The following is a 26,297-nucleotide window of genomic DNA, read 5'->3' as shown; positions in this document are numbered from 1 at the left end:
CATGCTTTAGGTTCTTAACAGTGTTAGCTTTTCCCACCTAGCCCCCCTCACCACTTACCTGGGCCAAACCGCAAACATCCACCTCCTGAGGTGGTGAGCTCAGGATGTGAGCCAACTGCCACTCCTCCCACTCCTTCCCCCAGGCCTGGTAGAAACGTTCTGTGTTGGAAGTGTGCTTGCAGGTGGGGGAAACTGAGGCTCCCGAGTTGTTGGAGAGGCTGTACCTGGGCGGGGGTGGGTACTTGAGGCTACAGCTAATTGCCTGCGTCTAGGCTCCCAATGGCCTGATGGAGGGGCAGCCTGAGGGGAGGGGTGGCTGACCTGGCCCATCCCTACTGGGGTCACTTTTTTTTTGGCCGCTTTTTTGGTTCTTCCCTCATCTTCCTCTCTGTTTCTGTCTCCTGCTTGAGGGGGAGAGCATGGGTCTCTGCAAGAGGGTGGGGCTCCCCTGGGGCCTGCCATCCTAGGAAGTCTGCCTTTCCTGTGCTCCTGCTGCAGTGCTAGAGGTGAGGAAATGGCGGTGTGTTCTGGCCCATCCCATTCTGCCTGTATTTACCCTCCCAGTGTCCTTTAACCACCTTCTCTGGAGGAGAATTGGAAGGAACACTTTAGGGGTCAGGAAGAGGGTGAAAAGCCTCTTGTGTGATTGCATCCGGCCCCATCTTCCTTTTGGACATGGGCCCTGCTCCCCTGCGGCCCAGCCACAAATAGAAGTTGGGTACTGGGGCTGGGATGGCTGAGCCAGGCCCTGAGGAAAGGTTTGTGTAAGGGGTGTTTCCAAGGGCTCTGCAGCCCCAACAACATGTGAAGTCTGTCCCAGGACTGCCTCACTGGGATTCAGTCTCGAGTCATCCCCATCTCACTCAAGGGGGCATGGGTCAGAATAGCAACAGGGTGGATTGTGGTCAGACTGTAAGGACTGGAGACAGAAGGCTAGTGGTGTACCTCAGGGCAGTGGACCCTTTTCCCTTGGGAGACCAGGCTGGAGGCAGGGGCTGGGAAATCTGACTGTAGGTCTCTGCTCTGACAGCCTCAGTTAGGGCTCCTTGGGTCAGTGGCCTGGCCTCCCCCAGCCACTGTGTTTGGTATTGGGTAGCACTGGGCTTTCTGGGCAGCAGGTTGGCCTGATTTGGGCCCACGTGCGTGGGCAACACCTCCCTGCCCCTGGCTGTTGTTTTCTTGAGTCTGAGGGTGGCCCCAGGTACATCTGGAGGAAATCCTGCTCCCTTTTGCTCCCACCTCCTATTATTCCAATTGTTTCCTTGTCACCTGCCTGGCCAAACTTCTTTTCTGTTTATTAAGAGAAATAAATCCGATCTCTCTAATCTCCACTGGCACTGCTGGTGAGAAAAAGGAAGCCCAAAGAAGGCTTAACTCTTTCTGGGGAAAATGTGTAGAATGGAGGTTGGGGGAGATGGGGAGGAGGCACACACAAAATTCCTGGGAGGTCAGGGGCCTTTGCTAGGGAAGTCGCTATCTCCCCCATCCCAGTGGCTGAACCAGACACCCGCAGATGCAGGTCTTCGCTTCCCTATTCTGAGTTTCCTATTATAAATGGGAAAAGAGCTTGGAATAGATTTTGAACATCTGTCTTCCTGGACTCTCCTGCTCTCCTCACTGGCCTGCACAGACTTAGAAAAGAGAGGCAGTCTGACATTTATTGATTATTCTGAATGTGCCAGGAGCCCTGTATCCATTATCTCATTTGCACCCATTTGCAGATGAAAAAATTGAGGCTTAGGGACAATGAGTGATTGATTTGCTCAACTGGGATTTGAACTCAAATCATTTGTCTCCAAAACTGGTCCTGCCTTCATGATTCTTCCAAGGACATGGACTAGGAGGGTAAGGCTTAAAGATCTTTTTATTCAGCCCAGTCTACAGCTAGGAAGAGGCCCAGAGAAAAGTGAGGGAACTGACAGAGTGGGAAGAGTATCAGTCAGGCAAATTAATGAGAGTCCACATCCTGGCCCAGTGGTTAGCAAGCCCCATGACACAGGGCAAGCAAATTCCCTGTGGCCTCACTTATTCCATTACTGTCTCTAGAAGAGAGGGGACCTTTTCACAGGTGTGACCCTCTGGCTGGACATATCCTTGATGGGTCTGTGAGCTTTCTGTCTCTCCAAGTCTCACAAGAAAGGGTGTGAAAATTATATGATGTGAAAATTATATGAATGTGAAGTCACCACAGAAATGTAAGGGGTCGCCGCTATTATTGTGTTTGTGAGTTTAATCATCTGAGTTGTAAGGACCCAGTCTGGAAGGGATGGGCTCTGAGGCTGACAGGACAACTCCATCCTGGTCCCTAGTCTGCCCATCTTGGGCCATGTGACACTAGCAGGTTATTAACCCCTCTAAGCCTCAGTTTCCTTATCTGTAAAACAGAGATAACAAATCTGACTTCACAGGGGTGTTTCAAGGATCAAATTAGGTAACAGACATTCAGGTGCTTTGTGAACTGTGGAGCATGGTCCAGATGGCTGCAGGTTGCTGCCGTTGTGATGCTGAGGACTTGGGCATTAGCTCAGTTTAACCTGACCCATGTTTAGAAAACAACTCTTTGGTTACACCTCAGATGCCCATGATGATTATTGAGGGGGGATCCACAGAAGGTGGAGCCTTTCCTTTTCTGACAGAGGACTCAGGTACTAGAAAAAGAAAGAAAAAAACAAGCAGGAATCCATATTTCCCAGAATATCACCTGGACTCTAGGCAAGCATGTGGGGAGAAGTGTTTCAGGGACAGATGCCAGAAATGGAGCCTCGCAGATAATCTGGGGAGGCTTCCTGGAGGAGGTGAGCAGAGTTTGGAAAGAGGGCAGAGTGCTGGCTCATTTGAAGAGGAACATGAAGGCTGTTAAGTGCCAGACCCTGGCCAGGCATTTTTATGACTGTCTTCCCTTGTCCTCACAACCACCTGGGAAGTAGTCAGTTATTACTATTTATAGGTGAGAAAATAGGCCCAGAGGGTGAAAGTAAGGTGGTCAGAGTCACTCAGCTTCATTCATTTGAAGAAGACCTATTCCTTGCTGTATAATGTCAGGCACTGTTCAGGGTAATGCAAATATTTGGGACAAGATGGCAAGGTTCCCCCTTGCATGGAAGTGATGAACACAGCGTGGCAGTGACAGAACCACTCGGTCTGCTTCCAGAGGCCACACTCTCTAAACAAGATAATATGAGGTTGGATGTGTCTCTGACGCTGGAGGGGAGTAAGTGCTGTAGAATCTTAGGACCGACTTTGGGGAAAGGAGCATACAGCCCTCCTGAAGGTTTCTTTCAGGCAGTGGGCCACTAGTGGCTGGGGGTGGGATGGGGATGGCTGTGGTACTGACAGTGAGAATTTAGGAGCTCCCTCACCAGACTTAGCAGATGTAACCCCATGAATTTTGGCCACTCACTCAGGGAGAACTGTCCTTGGTGTGGGGTTGTGGAGAGACTCCTGAGTTTGAATTCTGCTCTGCCGAGTGCTCCTGCCCCACTCTTGGCAAGACACTGTCTTAACAAAAAGACAGGCTTTAATGGCCTCTGACCATTGATGGCCTCTTCTCATTTTAGAATTCTTTGAGTTTGAGAATGGGCTGGAGGAGCAAGCTGGTAGGGGCTGGGGGCCTGGGGGTGGGAGCTATGTTTAGGAAAGGAGAGCCCACCTCTGGCCAGTCAGTTGGATACAACATTGGGACCCAGTGGCCCGGACATCACAGGAAGGTGGGTGAGGAGAATGCAGTGTGAATAATGCCATCTCTCCCTGCTGAGGAAGGGGCCTGTGTAGCTCTAAGGTAAAGTGAGGACACAAAGGCACTTTGGTTAGTGGGCACTTGGCCTCTCTGAGGTCAGGGTGGCATCTGTTTGCCTTCCAGTAAACACTCCATGTATTTCCACATTCTGTGCCATTGCATGTGCTGTCCCCCACTTAGGATGTGCTTCCCTTCACTTTTCTATCCAGGGAACTCCTCAAGGCCTGGTCCAGTGTCATAATCTCTGTGATACCCCTGGGGAAATTATTGCCCTCAGGCCCTAGAGCAGGGTGCGGAAGAGACTTGGAGTTGGACAGGATATGCTTTCCTGGCTACCTTCTTGGATAGGGCTATCTCAGTGTCCTTAGCCTGGGGCCTGGACTGATATGATGTGGGCAGGGCTCCCTCTGCTGTGGGACACATCCAATGGGGGAGTGGCTTCCACAGAGGAGTCTGGGTCCACCTCCTCCAGGCCCCTCTGAAGGGATGAGCATTGTCTGCCTTGGGTCCAAATGGGAGAGGAAGGGGTCTCACTAATTTATTGCACAAATACTTATTAAGTATTTACTATTAGTAATAAGTACCTACTATGTTCCAGACCCTGTCCTGAGGGTAAATGAAAGACACGGTCCCAGTCCTCATGAACCTCACAATTTGAGGCAGGGTGGCAGACACTGAACAAGTAATTAAGGGTCAAGAAGTGTGACTAAGGAGGGAACAGAGTAACCCCAGGTGGGGTCAGAGACAGCTTCCCCATGAGGTGATACCTGAGCTAAGATGGAAGGATGAGGGGAAGCTGGGGTGGAGGGATTTGCAGAGCTGGAGTTAGGCAAGGCTCCTGCTGGGGGCTGGGACCTGCTGGCTGTTGGGTTCTTTGGGGCACAGGAATTGCCATACTTCACTGTTCCAAACACCCTGAGGGCAGGAGCCATGTTGACAGACTTTTCCCTCTGCACTGCCCAGCACAGGGCCTGGCCTTAATTGGCTTTGGGTGGTAGGTGGGTGATCTGATATGGGCCCCCAGAGCATGGACATCTCCAGATCGTGGGCACTCAGAATGGATGGCCTGAGATGTCACAGGGGGCCCTCATGGCACATACACATGGGCCACTGAGTTCCCGAGGAGGAAGTGGCTTGCTCAAGGCCACACGGTGTTAGAGGCAGAACAGCAGCCCACCCCTGCCAGGCTGACCTCAGCTTCCCCACTCCTTTGTTCTAACTTCAAATGGAAAATCCTTTCCCAGAGAGGTGCCTCTACCAGGGGAGGGATGAGAGGAGCAGGAAGCCAAGAAGGCCTCATCCATCCCCTCCCTTACTTCCGTCACCTTCAGGAACCTGTTCCAACAGCCTCTCCCTCTCCCCCTCCATGGAGGCCCAAATCCCCACCCATGGCACATGGCCCAGGTTCTCTTGGAAACCCCCCTCAGGCTGGGGGGTCATCCCCCCGCCCTACTCTCTCCCTCTCCTGCTCCTGAAGCAGGGCTGCCAGCAGGGTCTGCTGCACTGGGTCAGCTATACCTTGTGGCCGGCAAATCTGTACTCTGGTCTGCAGAGGGCAGGGGGAGAACCTCCCATCGCCCACCTGCCCCTGGGAAATTCCCTTCTCCCCAAACCTTCAAAGCTGTCTCAACTGCTCCTGGCCTGTCACATGCTGAAGAAAACGCATGAGAGGAGGCATTGTATATTGTTCAGGCCGCAGTGAGTGTGGCGGGGTGGGGAGAGCAGGTATACACACCTCCACCTCCCGTCTGCAGACCCCATGGCCACCTCCAACCCTGCGGCTGACTCGGGTAAGGAAGTTGGTGGAAGTAGCTTCCTTGGGCAGGAGGGATGAACTCCTTGTCCAGCTCCCCCGTTACCATACTCCCTGGACTCTGTGCTTTTGTGTTCCACTGTCCTGGGGGCTGGTTCATCAAAGGCTGCCAGCTGCATTCACAGAGTGCTCTGTGGGGGCATGGAGGGGCGATAGCTCAGCCTCCCAGGAGGTTAAGCCCCAAATCTTCTGGCAAAGTGCATGCTGCCCGGGGGCTGCTGGTGGGATCTAGTCCAAGTAGAGCCTCCTGTCTGCTTAAGGACACCCTCTCCTCCAAGCCCCTAGCCAAGCGAGGCCTTTACTGGTCTCCAGGAGAGTCAGGAGACACTCAAGCCCTGCCTTTTGGTTCCAGGAGTTCTGGTCTGTATGTCTTCAGTACCGCCTACTTCTTCCCGCCAGTCCTATCCCAGGCTCTCCCATGCTCTTGGCAGTAGGCTTCCTCCTGGATCCTGGAGCAAGCACAGCCCTTGTAGTGAAGGAATGAAAGACTGGGAGAGTGCCTTGGACTCTCCTCCCTGTGCCTGTTCACCTCCATCAGTACTTAAGTGCCATCATCATCACTTCTGCCAGTTTCTGTTTAATACCTACTATGTGCCAGGTACTGTGCTGAGCCTGGGGTTACTAAGGGGAGTGAGAAGATCACTGCCCTTGGGGAACTTGTTTTCTGGTTGGAAAGGGAGACACCAAAACAAACCCCTGTCTTGAGATAAGTGCTGGGATGTGTTACACAGGGTGCTGGGGAGCCCTGAGGTGTGGTCAGTACTGTATCTGAGGACAGCACTAATGCCTGGGAGCGCTGAGAACTGAACTGGACCAGGGGCAAGGAAGACACTATGGAGGAGGACACTGCTGAGCAGGGCCTTGAGGACAGGCAAAGGTGGAAGAGGAAGGAGCATGTGTGAAGGCCCCGAGGTGTACACTGGGGAGTGGCATGCAGTTCTGTGTGGCTGGTGCTCTGAGAATGAGAGGGCTGTGGTCTGAGATGAGGCTGAACTGGTGGGTGGGGGACTCCTGCAGGGCCTCCTGCTACCCTCCAGACATCCTTCTAAGCTCTTTGTATGCCTGTCCTCACTCAGTTCATGCCAAAGGATTTGGACTTTACCCTTGCATGTCTCTCTGCTTCCCTATACCATCTTTCCCCTTTATGGGCCTCAGTTTCCCCGTCTGTAAATTAAGGGAATTGGCTAGCAGATCTCTGAGGTCTCATCAAACTATGACACTAAGACCCTCTTCTCTGTGCAAAGCAGGGAGCCTGGTGCACACAGTGTGGTATACAGTGTATGCTCAATAAGTATTTCCTGGGTATATGAATAAAATACCAGCTCCTCAGGGACTGCACTGTTCTCAACCTCGGTCTCTTAGCAAGAGATGGGCCTCAGGGAGGGTGTGACTTCAACTCTCCTATTTTGCAGGGAGGGAGCAGGATGTCTTGGAGCCTCTGGGCATAAGAGGCAGTGTGGTATAGTGGAGGGGCTTGCCTAGGTGGCAGAAAAGATGACCATAAGGGGATTAGAACTGAAGGCTGTGGACTCCCAGCCCAGCATGCTCTCTCTCTCTCCACCATGCTGCCTCTGGTTGGAGAGACAGGGTAGTGATGGTAAAGATAAGTCATTGCCCAGTATGAGGGGCCCTGGGCAGGTCCCTGGATACAAGACACTTGTGAGGACATAAGGGTGGGGGCCTTGGGCAGCCTGGAAGGCTTTCAGAAGGGGTGAAACTTAGCCTGCTTTGAAAAACAAAGACTTGTACAAGGAGAGATGAGAGAGGGACAGAGAACTCCACAGATGCACGTAGACATGGGTGGTTCCACGTATGTTTACCTATATGCTGCATTACTTACACATAGACCCCCCACCAATGTAGATATGGGCATATCAACAACAAACAACTGCACAGTCATACTGATACACAAAAGCACATGCAATTACACAGTCTTATAGAGAGACATTTTCACTTACATGCATGCTTACATGTAACAGGCAGGCTGTTACAATTCAAATACACAAAAATCAGTGATATTAAAAAAAAAGTCAATGATATTCAGCCACCTTGAGAGAGACGGTCACAATTATATAGGCAGATACACAAAAGTACACATCCAGATCTATATAAACAGACTCAATTAAATGGATACAGACATGCAGTCACATGCAGATGATTATACGGAGAGGAACCCATAGGTTCAGGGTCACAGATACACAGCTACATAGCCACATTCAAGCACACGATTACAAATGCCCAATTACATGCCCTCCTTCAAGGTCATGCAGAGGCATAGATAAAGTGGAGGGGTGGGTAGCCTGGAGCAGTGAGTACTGGAGTCAGTCTGGGTTTGAGTACTGGCTCTGTAGCTTAATGCTATTTGGCTTTGAGCTAATCAGTTGACTTCATGAAACCTCAATTTTTCCATCTGTAAAATGGGGATGGTATAAGTACCTCCCTCACAGAATTATTTTGTGGATGAAATAAACTAATTCATGAAAACAGTTATCACAGTGCCTGGCACAAAGCGCTATATAAAAGATGCTGTTACTAATTTGAATACTATTACTGCAGAAATACAGTCAGATAGATAATTGTACACACAAGCAGAGACAGGAGATATACACACAGACACATGACACTCACGGGGTGGTGGTTGGTGGGCCCTACGAGCAGCAAGGCTCCGTAACTCGCCTGTCTGGAGCCTGGGCCCCTTGTTCTCTTGGTTCCACTGCAGATCTCAGAGGCAACCCCTGAGTTGGGGGAGCGAGCGATCAGCCAGCCCCACCTGGACAGGCCCGGCCCTTCCCAGAGCGCTCTGGGCGGGGCGGCTCAGCAGGTCTCCCAGGTCCTAGGAGGGGTGGAGCCTATGGGACGTGCGCCAGGCCCCGCCCCTTCTCCGGCCCCGCCCCCGCCCCGGCCATTGGCTGCAGAGCTCGGGGGCGTGGCCGAGCTGGGGCTGGGGGCGCCTGCGGTGGCCGCCCGCGCTTCTCTCTGCCTCCCTCCTGTGGCTGCGGGCCCGGCGGCCGGGCTGGTTGGGCTGCGCTAGGGTTCCCGCGCCTGCTCCCGCGCCCACCATGGGCAACTCACACCACAAGAGGAAGGCCCCCAGCGGCCCCCGGGCCCGCAGCTTCTGGCGGTTCGGGCGGTCGGCGAAGCGGCCGGCAGGTAGGGGCTGGGGGTGGGGGCGGGGCAGGCGGGGAGGAGGGTCTCCCTGCCGCAGCCGCCGCCGCCGGTGCTGCCCCCTCCCGGGGCTTGATGGGTGTGAGTGTGGGGGGCCGGGAATCCCCCTCACAGACCCTACCCCTCACAGGCACACAGAAACAGGTACGCAAAAATACCCACGGACGGGCACACGTACATGTTCACAATTTACACAGTCACATGCACAACACCCACTCAGATGTGCGGACATGCAGACACAATCACATACATATTCACACACACACCATCGCTGTGGGACGTACAGATCCTGAGACACAGGTACATATACCTGTATATAAGGTTTACACAGCCACACGAACTACACCACACGCGCAGATTCAGACACAATCGTACACATCAGTCATGCAGGTACAGTTGCCCAACGTCTTAGGCACATATATGTACACACAGGTTCAAAACTGCATGACCAACTAGACACACAGGCTCAAAGACAGACCCTAAAGCACTTATACACACACACATTCACGCACACTTGTTCCCCAGGCTTTAACCCCCACGGACTGAAAGTTTGCAGGAGGGAGGGGAGACAAAGGTGGAGGGGAGAAGCAGGAAACCAGGGGCTGGAGACTCGGGCCGCCTCCATCTGGCGTGATCGGGAGTCGGACTGGTTCTCTGGGCTCCCTCCCCACCCCCATCCGCGTCGCCACTGCCTCTCTCTGTTCCCCTTCCCCCCACCCGTGGTCCCCGTGGTCGCTGCCGCATCTCCCCCCCTTTCAGTGCAGCCACCGAGCTGGAACGCAGCCTTTGCCGGCGTGCTGCGGGATCCCTCCGCGGGTCACATTCCATCCTCCAAGTCAGGGGGGAGGGGGCAGAATGGGGAAGGCCTCCAACCCCAGGGCTGGGAGCCGGGATTTCTGGTTTTCCCCAGGGAGTGTGGTGATTCAGGGTATCCCCGGGTGCCAAGGGGTGTTGGAGGAGGAGTTGTCGGGGGTGCCTAGTTCTCTCACCTGGTGAAGCCAGACATAGGGTAGGGGCAGGGTGGGGGATCCACTCCCCAAACCACAAGATAAAGAATCTCCAACAGAGTCGGGTATCTGTTGGTCTTTGGGAGTGAGAGAATCCTGAAGAAGGTGGCTTGGGGGAGCTCCCTGCTGTGGTGGGAGAATCCACTCTTGTCTTCCTAGGATGGCCCACATTCCTAGAGGTTCGGAATTAAGCCTGATGATCTCATCCCTCCAAGCAGGGGGCAATAGACAGGGCCTAGGCTGGGAATTATGGGGTCTGGGTTCTCAGTGCGGCTCTGGCTCCGGTATGGGCTCTGCGACCTTGAGCAGATTGCTTTTATTTCCCTGCACCTCTCTGGCTCCTAGAGGGGGGCTGTCTGCGAAATTAGGGCAGCTTAGCTTAGGTGACTTCTTGGGACCCTTACAGTTCTGGCTAGTCATTTCGTGGATGAAGAGATTGAGGTCTAGAGAAGGTAGGTGGGCTTGTCCAAGGTCATCGCGTGCAATGGTTTGAAGAATAATCATGATTATTAGGAAAAGGGTTAATTAAGTTCTGTACACTCTCTGAGATTCCTCAGAAGGTGGGTTGATAAGAGACTCCTGGACCTTCCAGTCATCTCCCTGTCGCAGTAATCCCGAAATCTGGCTGTGCCCACCTGTCTCTCTTGAAATCTGCATGGGGGTGGGGTGGGGTGGGGTGGGGTGGGGCTGGGCTGGGGCTGGGGCTGGGGATCTTCATCTGCCCTCACATGGCCAGTCTAATCTCATGGTTTCCTGAGAACCAACTGTGGGTCCAGACTTGTGACCATTTGTGGTGGGGGCGAGAGAGATTAAGAGGTCTGTGTTTACAGAATCTGCTCACTGGCCCTTGCGGAAGACGCATGGGGCTTCTAGCACCCTTTGTGCTTTTCCAGTTCCTGCTGCAACTCAAGGGTCAACCAGGCTTTAAAGGTGTTCCTAAAGCCAGAAAGCAATGTCAAGGCAACACAGAAGTAAGTGCGGGGGCTGGAGAATAGTCTAGATTATATATTAAAAGACTTTTGGGTTGAGGTCAGTTTTAGAAAACTGGGGAGTTGGTCTTAATTTGGTCTTTGAATTAACGATAGGGTTGGAATTATTCCTAAATTGTTGATTAAATGAGAGAACCTGGCCAGGGATGCATTTCAACTCTGGGGTATGGTCAAGAGCAAAGGCATGGAGTTGAGACAGAGTATGGAGGTTGGAAAGAAAAGTAGTTGAGGCTTCTTCCTTGTGCTTGGGAGGAGAAAAATTTCCATTGTGAATGCAAACTTCAATCCTTTTGGTTTTACTTACGCTGAGGATTCTAAGGCTTCCCTGGACTCAGCCTCTGCTGTCACAGGCCCAGGTATGGGACTGGGGCTTGAGAACTTACTCATTTGATTAGTCTGTGAAGGGATAGGGGAGAGAATGCAAGGCAAGCAGAGAGGGCTGGTGACTACAGGCCATAGGGAGCCAGTGAAGGTGTTTGAGCAGGGGAGGAACCGACGAAAGTAGTGTTTTAGGAAGATGGCAGGTGCATTCAGGACAGGCTGGTGGGGTGGGGCAGTGAGAGTAGAAACTCATAGAACTGTCTGGAGGCTGTTGCAGTAATCTAGGGGAGAGGTGATGAGGTGAGGGCTGGGGACAGGGTGAGGGCTGTGGGAGTGGAGAGGAGTGGCAGCTGCAGAGACACTGTGGAGGAGGTGGGAGAAGTGATAGGACCTGGGATTAATCAGATGTTCAGGATAAGGGCTAGAGAGGGCTGCTTGGCTCAGGGATGGTAGCAGATAATACAGAGATAAACCCTGTGCTAAACCCTTTACATTGATGAATTCATTTGTCGTCCAACAGTCTTACAAGCTAGAAGCTATTATTCTCCCCATTTTACAGATGAGAAAGCTGCAGCTCAGAGAAGTGACGTCACTTGTCCAAGGCCACTCAGCAAGGTTACCAAACGGGGATTCAAACCCAAGCCTGTCAGATTCCAAAGCCTGTGCTCGTCATCATTGTAGGCATAGATGAGTTTTCTCTTATGATGAAGGGGCCTGCACGTCCTCTGGGCAAAGAAAGCCTGAGGCCCTGAGGGATTTGGACTGTGTAGAGACCACATGTGGAGGAAGCACTGTGGGGGAGGGGGCGGAGGAGGGGTTGAGGACTAAGCATTGAAGCCCCCAACAGCTCAGAGAGGGAGCAGGTGGGCAGTGGGAGGGGAAAAACCAAGATTCAAGGAAGAGTTGTTCGATCCTATGTTACAAATACCCTTAGACCACAGACAAGGGTGAGGGTGGATGGGGAGAGGTCTCCCCACTGCTGGAAAGACACCCTAACCTGGTTGGGATTGCTTGGCCTTGGCTCTCAGGCATCCTACTCAACCCTCCCACTCCAGTCCAGCTGGGGGCTTGGTCCCGGGAAGTTAGCGGATTGGTGGAGGATGTAAATTGGAAGTTCAGGGAGTACCCCTACCACTCTGCCCTCCTCCTGTTCCCATGCATTATACTGTCAGGTTTACACACATTGCCCTCCTCCTAGTAGGGTTTATTGTTCCCACTTTGCAGATGAAGAGATTGACTAAGTCATTGGTGGAGTCAGACTCCCCTGCCTCTGGGCTTGAAGTATCAGGGGCCACAGCTGGGGGAAGGCCTGCTCCTGTTACCTCCACTGCCCCCTTTCTTCCTATGTCTCCTCCCCTTTATTAGGGTGGGGAGACCTGTTACCAACTGTATGTCTAGACTTGCTTGTGGGAACCCTGGCTTTCAGATAAGGCACTGGCCCAGCCCTCTCTGGTCTGAGGGATCTGAGATAAGCTGAACCCCCTTGTGCCCCAGGCCCTGAGCAAAGAGTGGGACCACTGCCCTCATTCTAGGGGCAGAGTCATGCATACTAAGGGCTCTTTAAAGATCATCTCTCCTACCCTCCCACCTCACAGATGAAGAAACTGAGGCCCAGAAGAAGGCAGGGCCTGGCTCAGGATCATGCTGCAATTGAGGGGCAGTGAGAGCTCAGGCCTAGCACTCCTGACTCCCAGGCAGCGGGATGCCTGGTCTGGGCTCTGAATTCCCTTTCCTCCCAAACAGGGGTGTTAGGGCTGCCAGACAGGACTAGGCCACTGAGGAGCTGATACTGGAGCTGATGTTAAGTGTCCCTTATCAAACCTTATCTTAACAATGGTTCTTAACTCCACTTGAGATTTGAAGAGCACTCCGGAAGTGGATGGGCTAGGAGGCCTCTGGTGGCATGGGAAGAACATGATTTTGGCAGCCAGTCAGAGCTGGGCTCACATCCCGACTCTGCCATTGCTAGCTGTGTGACCTTGGGCAAGTCATTAACCCTAGGGGAGTGTCTCTGTATGGTGAGGAGGATTTAGTGAGACCATGTGTGTCTCAGTTGGCACTCAGATCCTGGAGAGGCAGAGGCTCCTGATGACGACAGAGACTTTGTGTTTACACTTGGTTGCGTGGCTTTAACTTTCCAAGGCACTCTATGAGGTGTGTATTAGTCCCACTTTACAGATGAGACTGTGGCCCTGAGAGGCTGGTTTGTTTGTCCAAGGCCTGGAATCCAGACCTTCTGACTCCCAGCCTTTTTCTCTCTTGAGTTCATGGTGGCTGCCTCTCCGGCATCTATAAAATGAGGATAATCATGCCTTGAAGGAACAAAGGAAAGAGCTTTGGAAAGTCAGAATTGCACGCTGGCCGAAAGAGATTATTATGTCATTGTCAGCAACAGATACTGACCCGGAAACTCATTATGACATTTATTAATATCATGGTAGCTAATTCCTCCCTGTGTTACTGCCCGTTCCCCCAGGCGCCTGTGGGAAGGGATCCTCCCCTCCTTGTCCCAGGCACTCCCTGCCCCCCAGTATTTACCGTAGAACCGGCCTGTCAGCTCTGCCCTGGCCAGGGTGGGGCTTCACACTGAGAAAAGGAAGGAAGGAGATTCCCCTTCTGCACAGATGGGGTGCAGAGCTCCCCCACTTTGGGCAGGGACTGAGACTGGGACCACCCCTCTGACTCCCCACCCCCTTAATTTCCTGAGACTTAGGATCACTAAGGCATTTGGAGTGAGACCCAGGTTCGAATGTGGGCTTGGTCATTTCCTTGTTGGGTGACCTTGAGCAAGTCACTTTCCCTCCAGCCTCCTTGTGCTCATTTGTAAGAAGGGAACGCACACCTACCTCTCAGGTTTCTTGTTCTGCGAGACTGTAGAAGAGAAAGTTTTTGAAAATTGGAAAGTGCCTCCACCTGAAAGTTATGTCCACTTTCCTTTGTCTTGCCCTTAAGAGAATAAAATCTATACGTGCTCTGGTTTCTGCTCCTATGGGAAGACCCTGGCCCCCTCTGAACCTTGGTTTGTCCACCTGTAGGACAGTGAGGGGTTGAGACTTAGGGTCTCCAAACACCCTGCCTCCTGGCTCCTGAGCGAGGCCACCTGGGCAGCTGAGCCCTCCCCCTTCATTCCTCTCTCCTGAGTCAGGCCGGCCTGGCTGTGGGTGCGCCGCAGCCCCCGCCCCTTGCTCTGGAACAGGACAGGTTGAGGCCTCACCCGGTGCAGGATGTTGCCAAGACTTGCGTACACATGCGCACATCCGCATGTGGCCTTAGACGGCAGGGAGCTCCCTCCATCATTCCTTCCTGTCCCTAGGCTCAGGAAAGCCCCAGAGTGGTGATACATGCACCTGCCTTCATGTACACATAGCCACCCAGCAGGGCCCTGTGTGCGTCCGTGCATTGGCACTCATGTGCATGGAGGACGTGGACTAGGGAGACGTGGGTGTGCTTTGTGGACGTGACCGTGAGAGCACCCGCCTGGAGGGATGGCCCAGTGGGACATTTTGGAGGTGTGTGCCGCACATCTCTGCTGGGGAGCTGTCGCTAAGCTCCTGAACTTGCAGATGTGCTTCCTGATGTGCCCTGTGCCTTGGGAGGTGTGGCCGGGGAGGTGGGCAAGGTGTGTTCTCTGATCCTGAAGCCTCCTCCCCAGCGCAGGTAGGGGAGGCTGAGGCTGCAGCTGCGTGGTGAGCCTCAGCGCCAGGCTGCACCTCTGGACTTTGCCGGGCAGGAAGTCCTGGAACACTCCATGTGGCCTTGGGCAAGGTCCTCCTGCTCTCTGGGCCTTAGTTTCTTTGTGAGGTGCCTGCCCTCCACCTGAGACTCCAGTTGCTGAGCCTCTCCCCCAGACATGCCACAGGTGTGTACACCTGTGCCTGGGGTGTCTCAGAGAGGGCCTGGCTCTGGCCTAGCCTTGGGTGGGTAGGGGGAAGGGTGTTGCTGGGGGAACCAGATGTTATCAAGTGTGAGAGCCTTGGATCTGGCTGGGGAATTTGCAGCTGTGGCCCTGACTGCCTGCTATGGACCTGGGACCTTGAGCTGATGTTCCCCGTCCCCTGACTTAGCAGAGCTCAGCCCTTAGTTTCGCTGGTTGAGGTAAGCTGAGCATGGCTGTATCCTGCATGGTTGAAGGCTCCACTTTTGGGGCCAGCCACAGCGTGGGAAGTCACCCAGCTCTCTGAGCCTCATAGACCCATGGTCAGTTACCAGGAGAATATCTTCGAGTACCCACCTCGAAGTGCTGTTGTCAGATCTGTGAGGGCAGAGACTGCCTTCCACCAGTTCCTGGCAAAGTGCCTGGCATGAATTAATCAGCCTACAAGTGTCAGTCTACTGTTCTTTTCCATTTGAGTGGGACTAATAAGAAGGGTGGATGAGTCTGGCCTACGAAGGAGGGAAGAGGGGACAATGTGGTCAAGAAGCCTCAAATTTGCAGGGATGATATAGGGTCATTCAACCCTTCTTCAGAGGAGAGATCAGGTTTGTAGCTGTCACAGTGGACAGAACATGGCTTTTGGTTTTAAGTGGGTCTTGATTTCAAATGTTGCCCCCCTATTTACCAGCTTTATAATGCTTGCTCTCTCTGGTCTCCATTTCCTAATCTGCAAAATGAAGATAAAAGTGCCTACTTCTTAGGAGTGGTGTTTAGATTTCAATGATCTGTGGATATATACCATCCAGCCCCACAGAATTTTTTCCAGAGAGCCAGGGCTCGGTTGTCTGCATGAGTGGTCCCTGAGAAGTGGCTCAGCAACGGGGAAGGACCAGCAGAACGGTCTTGCAGGGTGGGAGCCACTGCAAATTCTTAGATCGCTAGGGACTCGGAGAGAGAAGGGCGCTGTGAGAGGGGGGTGTCCTCAGGTGAGCTTGGGGGACAGCACTTCCAGTTCACAGGCCTTCTCGTCCACCGTCTCAGCTACTCTTCGGAGTTGCCAGGGGGAATCTCTTTTAACACTGTCAATACCCAGCTTAACCTTCAATATTGACCTCCTGGGTTTCTTTAAATAAAATCCAGACTCTGCCAAGGCCCTACCTGTCCTACCTCCTGCCTCTTCTCATGTCCTGCCATTCTCTCCTTTGCTTACCACGTTCCAGCCACACTGGCCTCCTCTCTGTTCTGGGAAGCCCACCACGCCTGCCTCAAGGCCTTTACATTGCTGCCTCTTTCTAGAAAGCTCTGTGCCCAGCACTTGCCCTAGCTGGCTCCTTCTCGGGTCTCAGTTCCAGTGGCCTTTCTTTGATGTCCCCTAACGGCACCTACTTCCTGTCACAGCTCCTCAGCCCTCACTATATAAAATTATTTTGCTGGTTTATCTAATTCATGTATTCATCAGATATTTATTGAACACATAGTATTTGCCAGACACTGATTTAGACACTAGGGATATACTGGTGAACAAGATGAAAGCTCTCCGTTAGCTGTAGCCCTTAGTACTAATTTAATAAATATTTGCTGATTAAATGAATGGATACAATAGTCTTATAGAGGAGTTATTGGCCTTGTTTCCATACGAAGTCATGACTTGTGTGTGATGGAGCTGGATTTGAACCTGGGCCTGACTTCCCTCCAAGTACATTCCTCCTGGCCCCAGTCTTACTGCCCTCATCTCTGAGCTGTTTCTTGGCTCATTCTGCTCTCTCTGCCTGGTGATCCAACAGAGTCACTGAGTCACAGAATGAGGCCAATGGGAAGAATCCTGGGCTGGAGGAGCATGAGGTCTGCACTGAAGGCCTGTCTGTGTTGTGTGACCTTGGAGAGTTTACACATTACCAAAGTGGGAAAATAATCCTTTGGAAAATCTGGGGCTGCACCTACACATGAGGGGTTATTAGCACCAGCCACTGTGATTCTACTCTGGGCATCTCCTTGGCTTCCCAGCCAGCACTGTGTCCTGGGCTGGCTTCTACGCCTCCAGGGACCTCTGCCAGTGGCCTTGCCATCCCCGCCAGGAGTCCTGGGCTTCTGCCTGACTGATCCATGCTCTGAGCTCCTTCCCCAGGGAATCATCCTCACCAGCCAGGAGGACAGCAGGGGTGGGCACCTTGCCAAGTCTAGTCTAGTAGCTTTTCCACCTACCATCTGGCAGCTGGGACCCCTGCCTTAGCTTTGGACTGCTTAGAAAAGGACTCAGGCACAGGGGTAGTGGGTTGCCCCTGGAATTATATCTTTGAAACTCCTAGAGGTTCTCCAGAGACTCTGGGCCTCAGTTTCCCTGTCGGAGTCTGGGAGGGTTTGTGCCCATGCAGGACACTCGAGGGGCGGGGTCGGTGGATGGGCGGGATCAGCGCTGAAGGTGGGAGGAGGACCTGGAGAGCAGCCCCTCCCCCTCGTCTGCCTGGAGCCGGCGCTCTGCAGCTGGTCGCAGACTCATCCCCTTCGCGCTGGGTCATGGTGAAGGCGTCACCCGGCGTTCTGGAGAGGTCGAAGTAGGGGACGAGCCGAGTGGCGCCCGCAGTCATGGTGGTGTTCCTGGGCCGCCACCTCCCGGCGCTCCTCGGCCTTTTCAAGAAGAAGGGTGAGTGGGTGTGGCTGGGGGGAAGATGAGGTATCCCTGACACCCCCATTTGCCAGACTCTTCTGTAGAATGGGGGATCAAGGCCGGGGAAGGTAAGGGGGTGGGGGATGGGGGCCAGTAATGAGGCCAGACTCCTGTCCGCGGTGGTGCCTTTGTCCAGCTGCTTTCCCACTGCCTTTGTCTGATCTTTTCTTGTTTGGAGGATGGCTCCAGGTGTCTGACCTTGAAGCCCGCAGTCCTCCGGCAGGACTGCTTTCCTCCAGGGGTACCCACACTTTACTGAATACATTCCAGTACCTCAGTTCCAAGAGGTAGGGGACCCCCTTCCAAGTCAGCTCAGTGTGTGGGGAGGATGGGATGTGGGGAGCAGAGTAGAGAGGAAAGTAGTACCCCTGGAAGTTGGGGGTGGAGCAGATAAGCAAACACATGTCTAGAGACCTGGGGGTGAAATTTTGGTGGGAGGGGCCTATGCCAGCTTCCTTCTAGGAACTGGGCTTTCAGGCCTGGAGTAAGATGTGGGGGTCAGAGGACCCCCAGGTTGAGTGGAAACCTCGGGTTTAGTCCTGGTTCTGACTCCGATTTGCTGGGTGACCTTAAGCAAGAACTTTATGCTTGTTTTTGGAGCTGTAAATTCATGAGATTAGGGAGATGGTCCCTGAGAAACCTCCTAGCTCTGACTTTGTGGGATTCCTGAGGATTCCCTGGGCAGGAGCTTGGCTGTTGAAGAATGGGCTGAGGACCGAGGACAGGGCAGGCCAGGTGTCAGCTGAAGACCCGGATCTTGGGGCGTGGCCCTTTAAAGGGCTTGTTTTGTTCCTGTCCTTCTACAAGGTACTGCCAAGGTCACATGACCCTCCCAGAGCTTTTGCTTATGCTGTGGGTTCCATTTAAAGGGGGGCTGGAGCTGCAAAGTGCTGACACAGCCCCCTATTCCTAGGGTTGGATGACCAGCTCCTCCATGGGCGGGGCCTGTAATAAGATCCTTTGTAATGGATCTCTTGGCTCCTCTGCGCCAGGGGCCTGGGCCTCCAGGAGAGGGGGATGCCTGGGACTGTTCCCCCAAGAGAGGCTGGGGCTGCCTCATCTGGGAGTGGAGGGGCCCAGATCCCTTTTCTCCCCTCCCCTGCCTATCCTTCCACTAAGGGACAGCCACATGGGTGAGTAGGGGACCCAAGAGACCATATCCTTGGTTTGGTCCATACCCCAGGACTTCCTGGGAATCTGGGTATGACCCTTGCTAGTGCCCACCCATTCCTAGTGTCCCATGGTGTCTTTTTCTTGGACCTGGGCCAAGGGGGTGTACAAAAAGATGGGTTGTTTTCCTGTAAAGTTTTCGGGATCTGGAGACAAGAGGAATGTATTTGTTATGGGCTCTGTGTACACTGGGGTTCCTTGCATGGGGCCCTGAGTGACAGTTGTGTGTATATTTGGCTATTGTTTGCGTCTGTACAGAATGGGGATTGTGGGTATCGTGTGTACACCTGGGGGCTGGGAGTGCTCTGGTGCGGGTACACAGATGTGGTTATACTTGGATGCTGTTTGTTTGTATACATATTGAAGCCTGGGGGTCTTGTGTGCATATCTGATGGGCATATGGGCCCTGGGTATGGTACCCTTTGTGGGGTGTGGTGCTCAGATAAATGTACCCTTGGATGTAGTTGTGTGTGTTGAATGTATACCCTAGAACTGTGTCCTGAGTAGACTGGGAAGTGGGTGTTGCATGTATGTGCAGGTGCCCTGTGCAGTCTGGGGACTGTGGGTGCCCTTGTTGTGGGGCCTGTGCATCCCCAGGGCCCAGATGCCTTTGGGCCTCACTTTCCTTCCTCCTCCATCCCACCAGGTTCTGCCAAGGCTGAGAGTGACAAACGTCTAAGTGTAGGGCCTGGCCAGGGGCCAGTGTCTGTAGTGGATGAGCACCAGGATAATGTCTTCTTCCCCAGTGGGCGACCACCTCACCTGGAAGAGCTGCACACGCAGGCCCAGGAGGGGCTCCGTTCCCTACAGCACCAAGGTAACTTCTGCCTCCTCCCCTCCAGCGCTGCTCTCAGCTCCTAAGGTCTGGTGCCTTGCTCAGTACAGCTTTCTGGTGTCTTCCAGAAAAACAGAAATTGAACAAGGGTGCTTGGGACCATGGAGACACCCAGAGCATCCAGGTGAGCCCTGCCCCCAGCTCAGTCCTGACTCTACCCTTCCCTCCCTGGTGATCTCAGGCAAGTTTGTCTTTGCAGCCTTCTGGAACTGTTTCCTTTCTGTATCATGAAGGGCTAGACTAGATGCCCCCTGAGGGCTGGTCCAGGATTGTTCTAGCTGATGCCTGCTCAGTACTAGGTGACAATGGCGTGGGGGTGGGAGGAAAGGGAGGTGAACCTGGGTTGAAATTTCCAAAGGGGAGCCTGAGGAGGCAAGGGTAAGCCCCACTCACACCTCTAGGGTGGTTCTGGGTCTGAGGCCAAGGCCTGATCCTTCCCCCAACAGTCCTCCCGGACCGGGCCTGATGAAGATAGCATCTCCTTCTGCAGCCAGACCACGTCCTTCACGGCCGAGAGCTCCACGGCAGAGGACGCTCTCTCTATCCGCTCTGAGATGATCCAGCGCAAAGGTGTCTGCTTACCAGCTGGGATTCTTGCACAGGGGAGAGGGGTGGTGGCCACCATCTGGGTCCCAGCACCTGCAGCTTCCCCTTTTCCTCCTAATCTAGTGTTTCCCAAGGCTCTGTGACTCAGTGAATTCAGGAAATATATAGTACCCTGTGTCCTCCTGGAGATTCATGATGAACATTAACTGAAAAGCAGGCCAGTTAAGAGTTGGGAAACCTGGGTTTGAGCCTAGTGTTACTATTTACAGCTGTGTGATCTTGGGCCAACCCTTAACCTCTGTACTTCTGTTTGATGTTCTATAAAAATGAGGATAGAATACTTACCTTACTGGAATGAATGCCAAGTGCTTAGCATGCTAACACACAATAGGTGTTCGCCAAATGGAAATTACCATTATAGACCTAGTAAAGCCTTCCAGAAGGCTTGCAGAAAAGAAGTCTGTAGCTTTGCCCAGCCTAGCTTTGCCCATGCTTACTTGACTGTGGAAATCTTTTTTCGCAGAGCTCTTCTTAATAGTCTATAGAAGTAGCGCTCTGCAGAATTTGCCCCGAGACCTGCTCTAACAGTTTCTCTCCTCTGGACTGGCCCCTAGGCTCCACCTTCCGACCCCATGACTCATTTCCCAAATCATCTGGAAAGTCAGGGCGGCGGCGGCGGGAGCGGCGGAGCACCGTGCTGGGACTGCCACAGCATGTGCAGAAGGAACTCGGTGAGCCCCCGATGTGGAGGTGTTGGGTGGGGAGCCCTGGCCAACCCCTCTGCTGACTCCCACGTCTTCCCTGTCCGGTCCAGGCCTGCGGAACGAACGTGAGGCTCCAGGTACTCCTCGGCCTTCTGGTCCACGGGAGGCCGTACGCATCCCCACAGTGGATGGCCGCCCGGCGGGAGTAGCCGCAGGGCCAGGGGCCAGGGTGTCCCTGCGGGCACTGGAGGCAGAGGCAGAAGCTGGTGCTGAGGCAGAGGCCATGCTACAGCGCCACATCGACCGTGTCTACCGGGATGACAGCCTTGTGGGCCGGTCCACGGGGGCCCGTCCCTTGCCACTGACCCGGCCCATGTCCCTAGCAGTGCCCGGACTGACAGGAGGGGCAGGGCCGCCGGAACCCCTGAGCCCGGCCATGTCCATCTCGCCCCAGGCCACCTACTTGTCGAAGCTGATCCCACATGCTGTGCTGCCACCTACAGTGGACGTGGTGGCCCTGGGCCGCTGCAGCCTGCGCACACTGAGTCGCTGCAGCCTGCTCTCAGCCAGCCCAGCCTCTGTCCGCTCACTGGGCCGATTCTTCTCAGCCTCCAGCCCGAGGCCCCGCAGCCGCCACCCTTCCTCCTCCAGTGACAACTGGAGCCACTCCCAGTCCTCTGAGACCATCGTATCTGACGGCTCCACCCTCTCCTCTAAGGGTGGCTCTGAGGGCCGGCCGGAGGGCTCTGTGGCCAGCAATAGCGTGGTGCCCCCTCCCCAGGGGGGCAGTGGGAGGGGCTCTCCCAGTGGGGGCAGCACTGCTGAGGCCTCGGACACCATCAGCATTCGGAGTGGTGGGCAGCTGTCTGGCCGCAGTGTGTCCCTACGTAAGCTGAAGCGGCCCCCACCACCTCCCCGCCGGACCCACTCGCTCCATCAGCGTGGCTCAGCAGCACCTGATGGGCCCTTGGGATTGCCCCCCAAGCCCGAGCGGAAGCAGCAGCCACAGCTGCCCCGGCCGCCCACCACAGGCGGGTCAGAAGGGATGGGGGCAGCACCCTGTCCATCCAACTCAGCAGGTGGCTGGGTGCCTGGCTTGTCTCCAGCTGGTTCCCGGCGCCCCCCACGCTCCCCAGAACGGACACTCTCACCCTCCAGTGGATACTCGAGCCAAAGTGGTACCCCTACCCTCCCTCCCAAGGGTCTAGCAGGGGCTTCTGCTTCCCCAGGCAAGATCCAACCCCCTAAACCAGAGCGTGTCACTTCCCTCCGATCTCCTGGGGCTTCTGTGTCCTCCTCTCTCACGTCTCTCTGTTCCTCCTCCTCTGATCCAGCCCCCTCAGATCGTTCTGGTCCACACACATCAACCGCCCTGGGTGACAGGTTCGTCATACCTCCTCACCCCAAGGTGCCTGCACCCTTCTCCCCACCTCCCTCAAAGCCCAAGAGCCCTAACCAAGCTGACCCTGCTCCAGCTGCCCTGGCTGTGATCCCTGGGCCCATCTCTACCACTGCTGCCAGTCCTGAGTCCCCACCCACTCCCCAGGTATCCCTGACCCCACCTAAGGCATCTCCTGTTGCCTCCAAAGCCCCGTCACCCCCACCATCCCCACCCCCATCTTATCATCCACCCCCACCACCCACTAAGAAGCCAGAGGTGGTTGAGGAGGCTCTGTCTGCCCCAGAGACTACTGAGGAGTCCCTTCAAGATCCCAACTGGCCCCCACCCCCACCTCCTGCACCAGAGGAGCAGGACCTCTCCATGGCTGACTTCCCTCCACCCGAGGAGGCCTTTTTCTCTGTGGCTGGCCCTGAGCCTGAAGGCCCTTCACAACCCTTGGAGCCCCCTTCAGCTACTGTCTCCTTCCAGAGCCAGCCCTGTGATACCCCAGACCCTCCTCCAGCTCCACCAGCCCCACCTCCTGCTGGTTCTGTCACAGGGCTTCTGGCCAAGGCCCCTCGAAAGGAACCAGTGGGCTGCAGCAAGGGTGGGGGGCTCCCCAGGGAGGATGCTGGTGCACCCCTGGTCACGCCCTCACTCCTGCAGATGGTTCGGCTGCGCTCTGTGGGCGCCCCCACAGTGGCTCCAAATCCAGCAACAGGGCCATCACCCCCCCAGAAGCCACTACGAAGGGCCCTGTCAGGGCGGGCCAGCCCAGCACCTGCCCCCTCCTCAGGGCTCCATGCTGCTGTGCGACTCAAGGCCTCCAGTCTGGCGGCCAGCGTGGGCCCTGTGAGTGCCCAGCCCAATGGACCACCTGAGGCAGAGCCACGGTCCCCTGCCTCTACGGCCAGCTTCATCTTCTCCAAGGGCACTAAGAAGCTGCAGCTGGAGCGGCCTGTGTCCCCTGAGGCCCAGGCTGACCTCCAGCGGAACCTGGTAGCTGAACTACGGAGCATCTCAGAGCAACGGCCACCCCAGGCCCCAAAGAAGCCACCTAAGGCTCCCCCGCCCGTGGCCCGCAAGCCCTCTGGGGGAGTCCCCCCACCCGCCTCCCCCTGCTTTCCTCGGGCTGAGCCCCTTACTGCTCCTCCTACCAACGGGCTCCCTCATGCAGAGGACAGGACTAAGGAGGAGCTGACAAAGAATGGAGGTGTCCTGCAGCTGGTGGGCCCAGAGGAGCAGAAGCTGGGCCAGCCCGGCTCAGGTACAGTGAGCAGCAGTAGGGTGTGTGTCCCATCACTGGTCATGGGAAATAGGTATCAGAAGTCCTGCCACTAGGGATTTGCTTTTGGATCTTTCAGATTTTTCTGGTCTCAGTGCCTGGGAAGGGTGACCTGTCACCTCTGATGGGCTACAGTGAAGGAGCATGGTGTGTGGAGCTTTGGAATCAGACCTACTAAGTTTGAATTCCAACTTTGCCATTTTATCTACTCATGCTAGCCTCAAGTTCCTCACTGTAATGTGTGGGGCAGTGATATGTTATAGTGGCAGAGGGAACATTTGTGAAATGTCTAGCCCAGTGCTGTTGGCATGGTCAATAAAGTGAGGGGTGAGGATGTGCCCTGGGCTCTTAGTGGCCAAAACCAAGCTGGGAGGCCCCTTGTTGAGTATCTCTTTTCCCCCCACAGACCCACAGAAAGAGTTGGTCTGACCACTGGGCACCTTGCTGGCACTGCTGACCCATCCCAGGAATACAATCTCAGGGACCTGAGTGGCTCCAAGGATGAGAGGATAACGGTGGACACTTAACCTAATAGAGAGGACGCCTGCAGCCTTAACCTCCACGGCCTTCGATATTTATGCAAGCCTGGTATTGATCCTGCCCTCCAAGTCATCCAGCTCTCATGCCTTTTCCTGAGTGGATTCATCTCTGGCAGCTGCAGTCTCAGTCTTGGCCTTAGCCTCATCTTGAAGGAGGTAGCTGGTGGGAGTGGGTGGCTGCGCCCCCTGCTGGCCTCAGGGCCACAGAGTTGGGAACAGAACACCTCACTTGAGTTAAAATTTTTTCTTTTCTTTTTATGTCCAAATCATGCACATACTGTAGTCCAGAATCAAAGCACTTTTGAAAAGTGGCTGCATGTCCATCCTCCAGGGCCCATGAAACCACATTCCGAGGGCCTGTTTACATGGCAGCAGCATCAGTCCCCAGCAGCCAGCCCATGGCTGGGACCGATCTGTCCCTCTCCTCTGATCCACTTTGCTCCTTTTTTTCAGTTCTTGGAGGTGGGCAAATCATTGTATTCCCACAGGCTTCTCCAGGCTGGAGGCAGAAGTGGGGCTGTGGAATTCCAAAGCACAAAAGGTGTAGTGGGGGTGTTAGCCTTCCTGTGCCTCAATGTACCACCACCCACCCTCCTGCCTTCCAGTTCTGCCAGGTGCTCCACGCCGGAACAGGAAGTGGGAGTCTGCCAGGTCCCAGATGCATTGGGGAGAAAGAACCAGAGGGGAGGTCCACAGGTTCGCTCTGTCCTCAGTGAGCAGAACAGAGTAGGGAGTCATCTCAATGGGCACTTGGCCCTATTTCACTTCATCAGGTTGGGGTGGGTGGGCACGACTCTTCAGAGGCAGAAGCCCATGGTCCATGGCAAAGCTGGGTAGGTCCCTTTCAGCTCAGCAGAAGTCCTGAGGACCTGGATGCAGGGGTGGGTCTGGCAAGAAAGAGCTTATTTGGGCAGTGGGCCCAGACCTGGCCCTATGGGTTTCATTCTCTGGCCTTTCTTTCCTCTGGTCCGTGCATGTCCTTTCAGCACAGGTGGCTCCACTGGGGGAGCTGATGCTGAGTGATGTGGATGGCAAGCCAAAGGTACATTCTGTTCCAGACTCTTCCCCTAGTCAGTGAGGGGGCACTCTGCTCCCACAGGCAGACTGGTGGTTGCCCCCTAGACATCAGCCTCTGCTACTCATCCCTTCTCCAGGAATTTCAATGACCTTTCCATTTTCAGCCTGTGCCACTTATCTAGGTAAGCCGGCTTACCCACTGGCCCCAGTGGCTCCACGGGGGTGGCCCTAGTGCCTCCTTCCACTGCAGCGTGGCTGCCACCAGGACCACCCCTTCTGTCTTGATCCTCTTTTCTCAATAGTGACTGGGGCTTGAGCCTGGCGTGGAACCTCGCTTTTAGCTGCTTCTCCTCCACCCAGGAGAGGTTGACCCCTTCCCAGTACAAGAGCTGGGGACAGGGGGAATGTGGTCTGAGAACCCAGGTAGCTCTGGCTCTCACTAGTCTCTCCTTCCTGTCATTATAAACCAGTGTTCTTCTCTGCCCTTTGGGTGATGGAGAGCTGCTGCTGGGTATGCGCTGCACCTGCCCAGTGAGTAGGGGAAAGAGGACAGTTAGTAAGCAGTGCTCAGCTCAGAGCTCCTGACTCAACCCCCTGGGAACCGGGAACCAGGACCAGGCCAAAGCTTCTGTAACACCAGGCCCTGGCAGTAGCCTAGAGCTGCTGGAGGTGGGAAGGAGCCCACCTTGTGTGTCTTTCCCTCCCCTCCTCGTGTTATTTGAGCTCCTTATCTTCAGTTAGAATCTTCTGAGCTTGTTTCCCCACTGGGTGGGACAGAGTACAATGGAGAAAGGATCTCCAAGAGGCAACCCTTCTTTGTCCTCTGGGATAAATGAGCTTGACCTAGTGCACATGGAGAGACCAAAAGCCTCTGATTTTTAATTTCCATAAAAATGTTAGAGAGAGAAGTATATATATATATATATTTCTTTAAATTTTTGAGTCTTTGATATGTCTATACAAACAATCCATTTCCTCTGCCCCAAAGCTGGAGTGAGACACATGGAAAAGCTCTGTGTGGGTTTCATTCAAAGGTGTTAATTAATTAAATGATTAAAACTTGGCTGTGGCTGCTGCTTCTTAATGGGGAGGGACAGGGCAGTGGTCTGGGCCCACGTTTAGAAGGGAAAATGTTCTGGACCCCAAAGTGAGCCTCTTCTGTTTAACATTGCTAAAGGAACAGTCAGAGTGTCCGCCGTCCAGCCTAGTCTACCCCTGCCCCCATTTCAGGGTCAAAAGTCCAAGATCCA

General features: G+C 54.4%; 1 protein-coding gene across 4 annotated transcripts in view; it reads left to right on the top strand.

Annotated features, from left to right (window-relative positions):
* NHSL3 (NHS like 3) overlaps positions 1-26,297 on the top strand; it is a 30,406-nt gene that overhangs the window by 1,065 nt on the left and 3,044 nt on the right. The window contains exons 1-7 of one of the 4 annotated variants that reach the window (XM_015240943.3): positions 8,476-8,699; positions 19,387-19,557; positions 19,644-19,699; positions 20,022-20,145; positions 20,736-20,852; positions 20,936-23,473; positions 23,898-26,110. In XM_015240943.3, coding sequence (XP_015096429.1) covers positions 8,609-8,699; positions 19,387-19,557; positions 19,644-19,699; positions 20,022-20,145; positions 20,736-20,852; positions 20,936-23,473; positions 23,898-23,920 — 3,120 coding nt within the window. In that variant the 5' untranslated portion in view covers positions 8,476-8,608 and the 3' untranslated portion in view covers positions 23,921-26,110. Of the gene's footprint in view, positions 1-8,475; positions 8,700-17,366; positions 17,547-19,386; positions 19,558-19,643; positions 19,700-20,021; positions 20,146-20,735; positions 20,853-20,935; positions 23,474-23,897; positions 26,111-26,297 lie in introns of those variants that run through there. The other 3 variants (XM_072974856.1, XR_012079332.1, XM_072974855.1) reach the window with 3 other exon arrangements.

Source organism: Vicugna pacos, chromosome 13, assembly GCF_048564905.1.
Source record: "Vicugna pacos chromosome 13, VicPac4, whole genome shotgun sequence".
In the NCBI taxonomy this organism is placed as follows: Eukaryota; Metazoa; Chordata; class Mammalia; order Artiodactyla; family Camelidae; genus Vicugna; species Vicugna pacos.
Note: the sequence above shows the minus strand (reverse complement) of the source record. Positions and strands in the feature narration are given on the sequence as shown.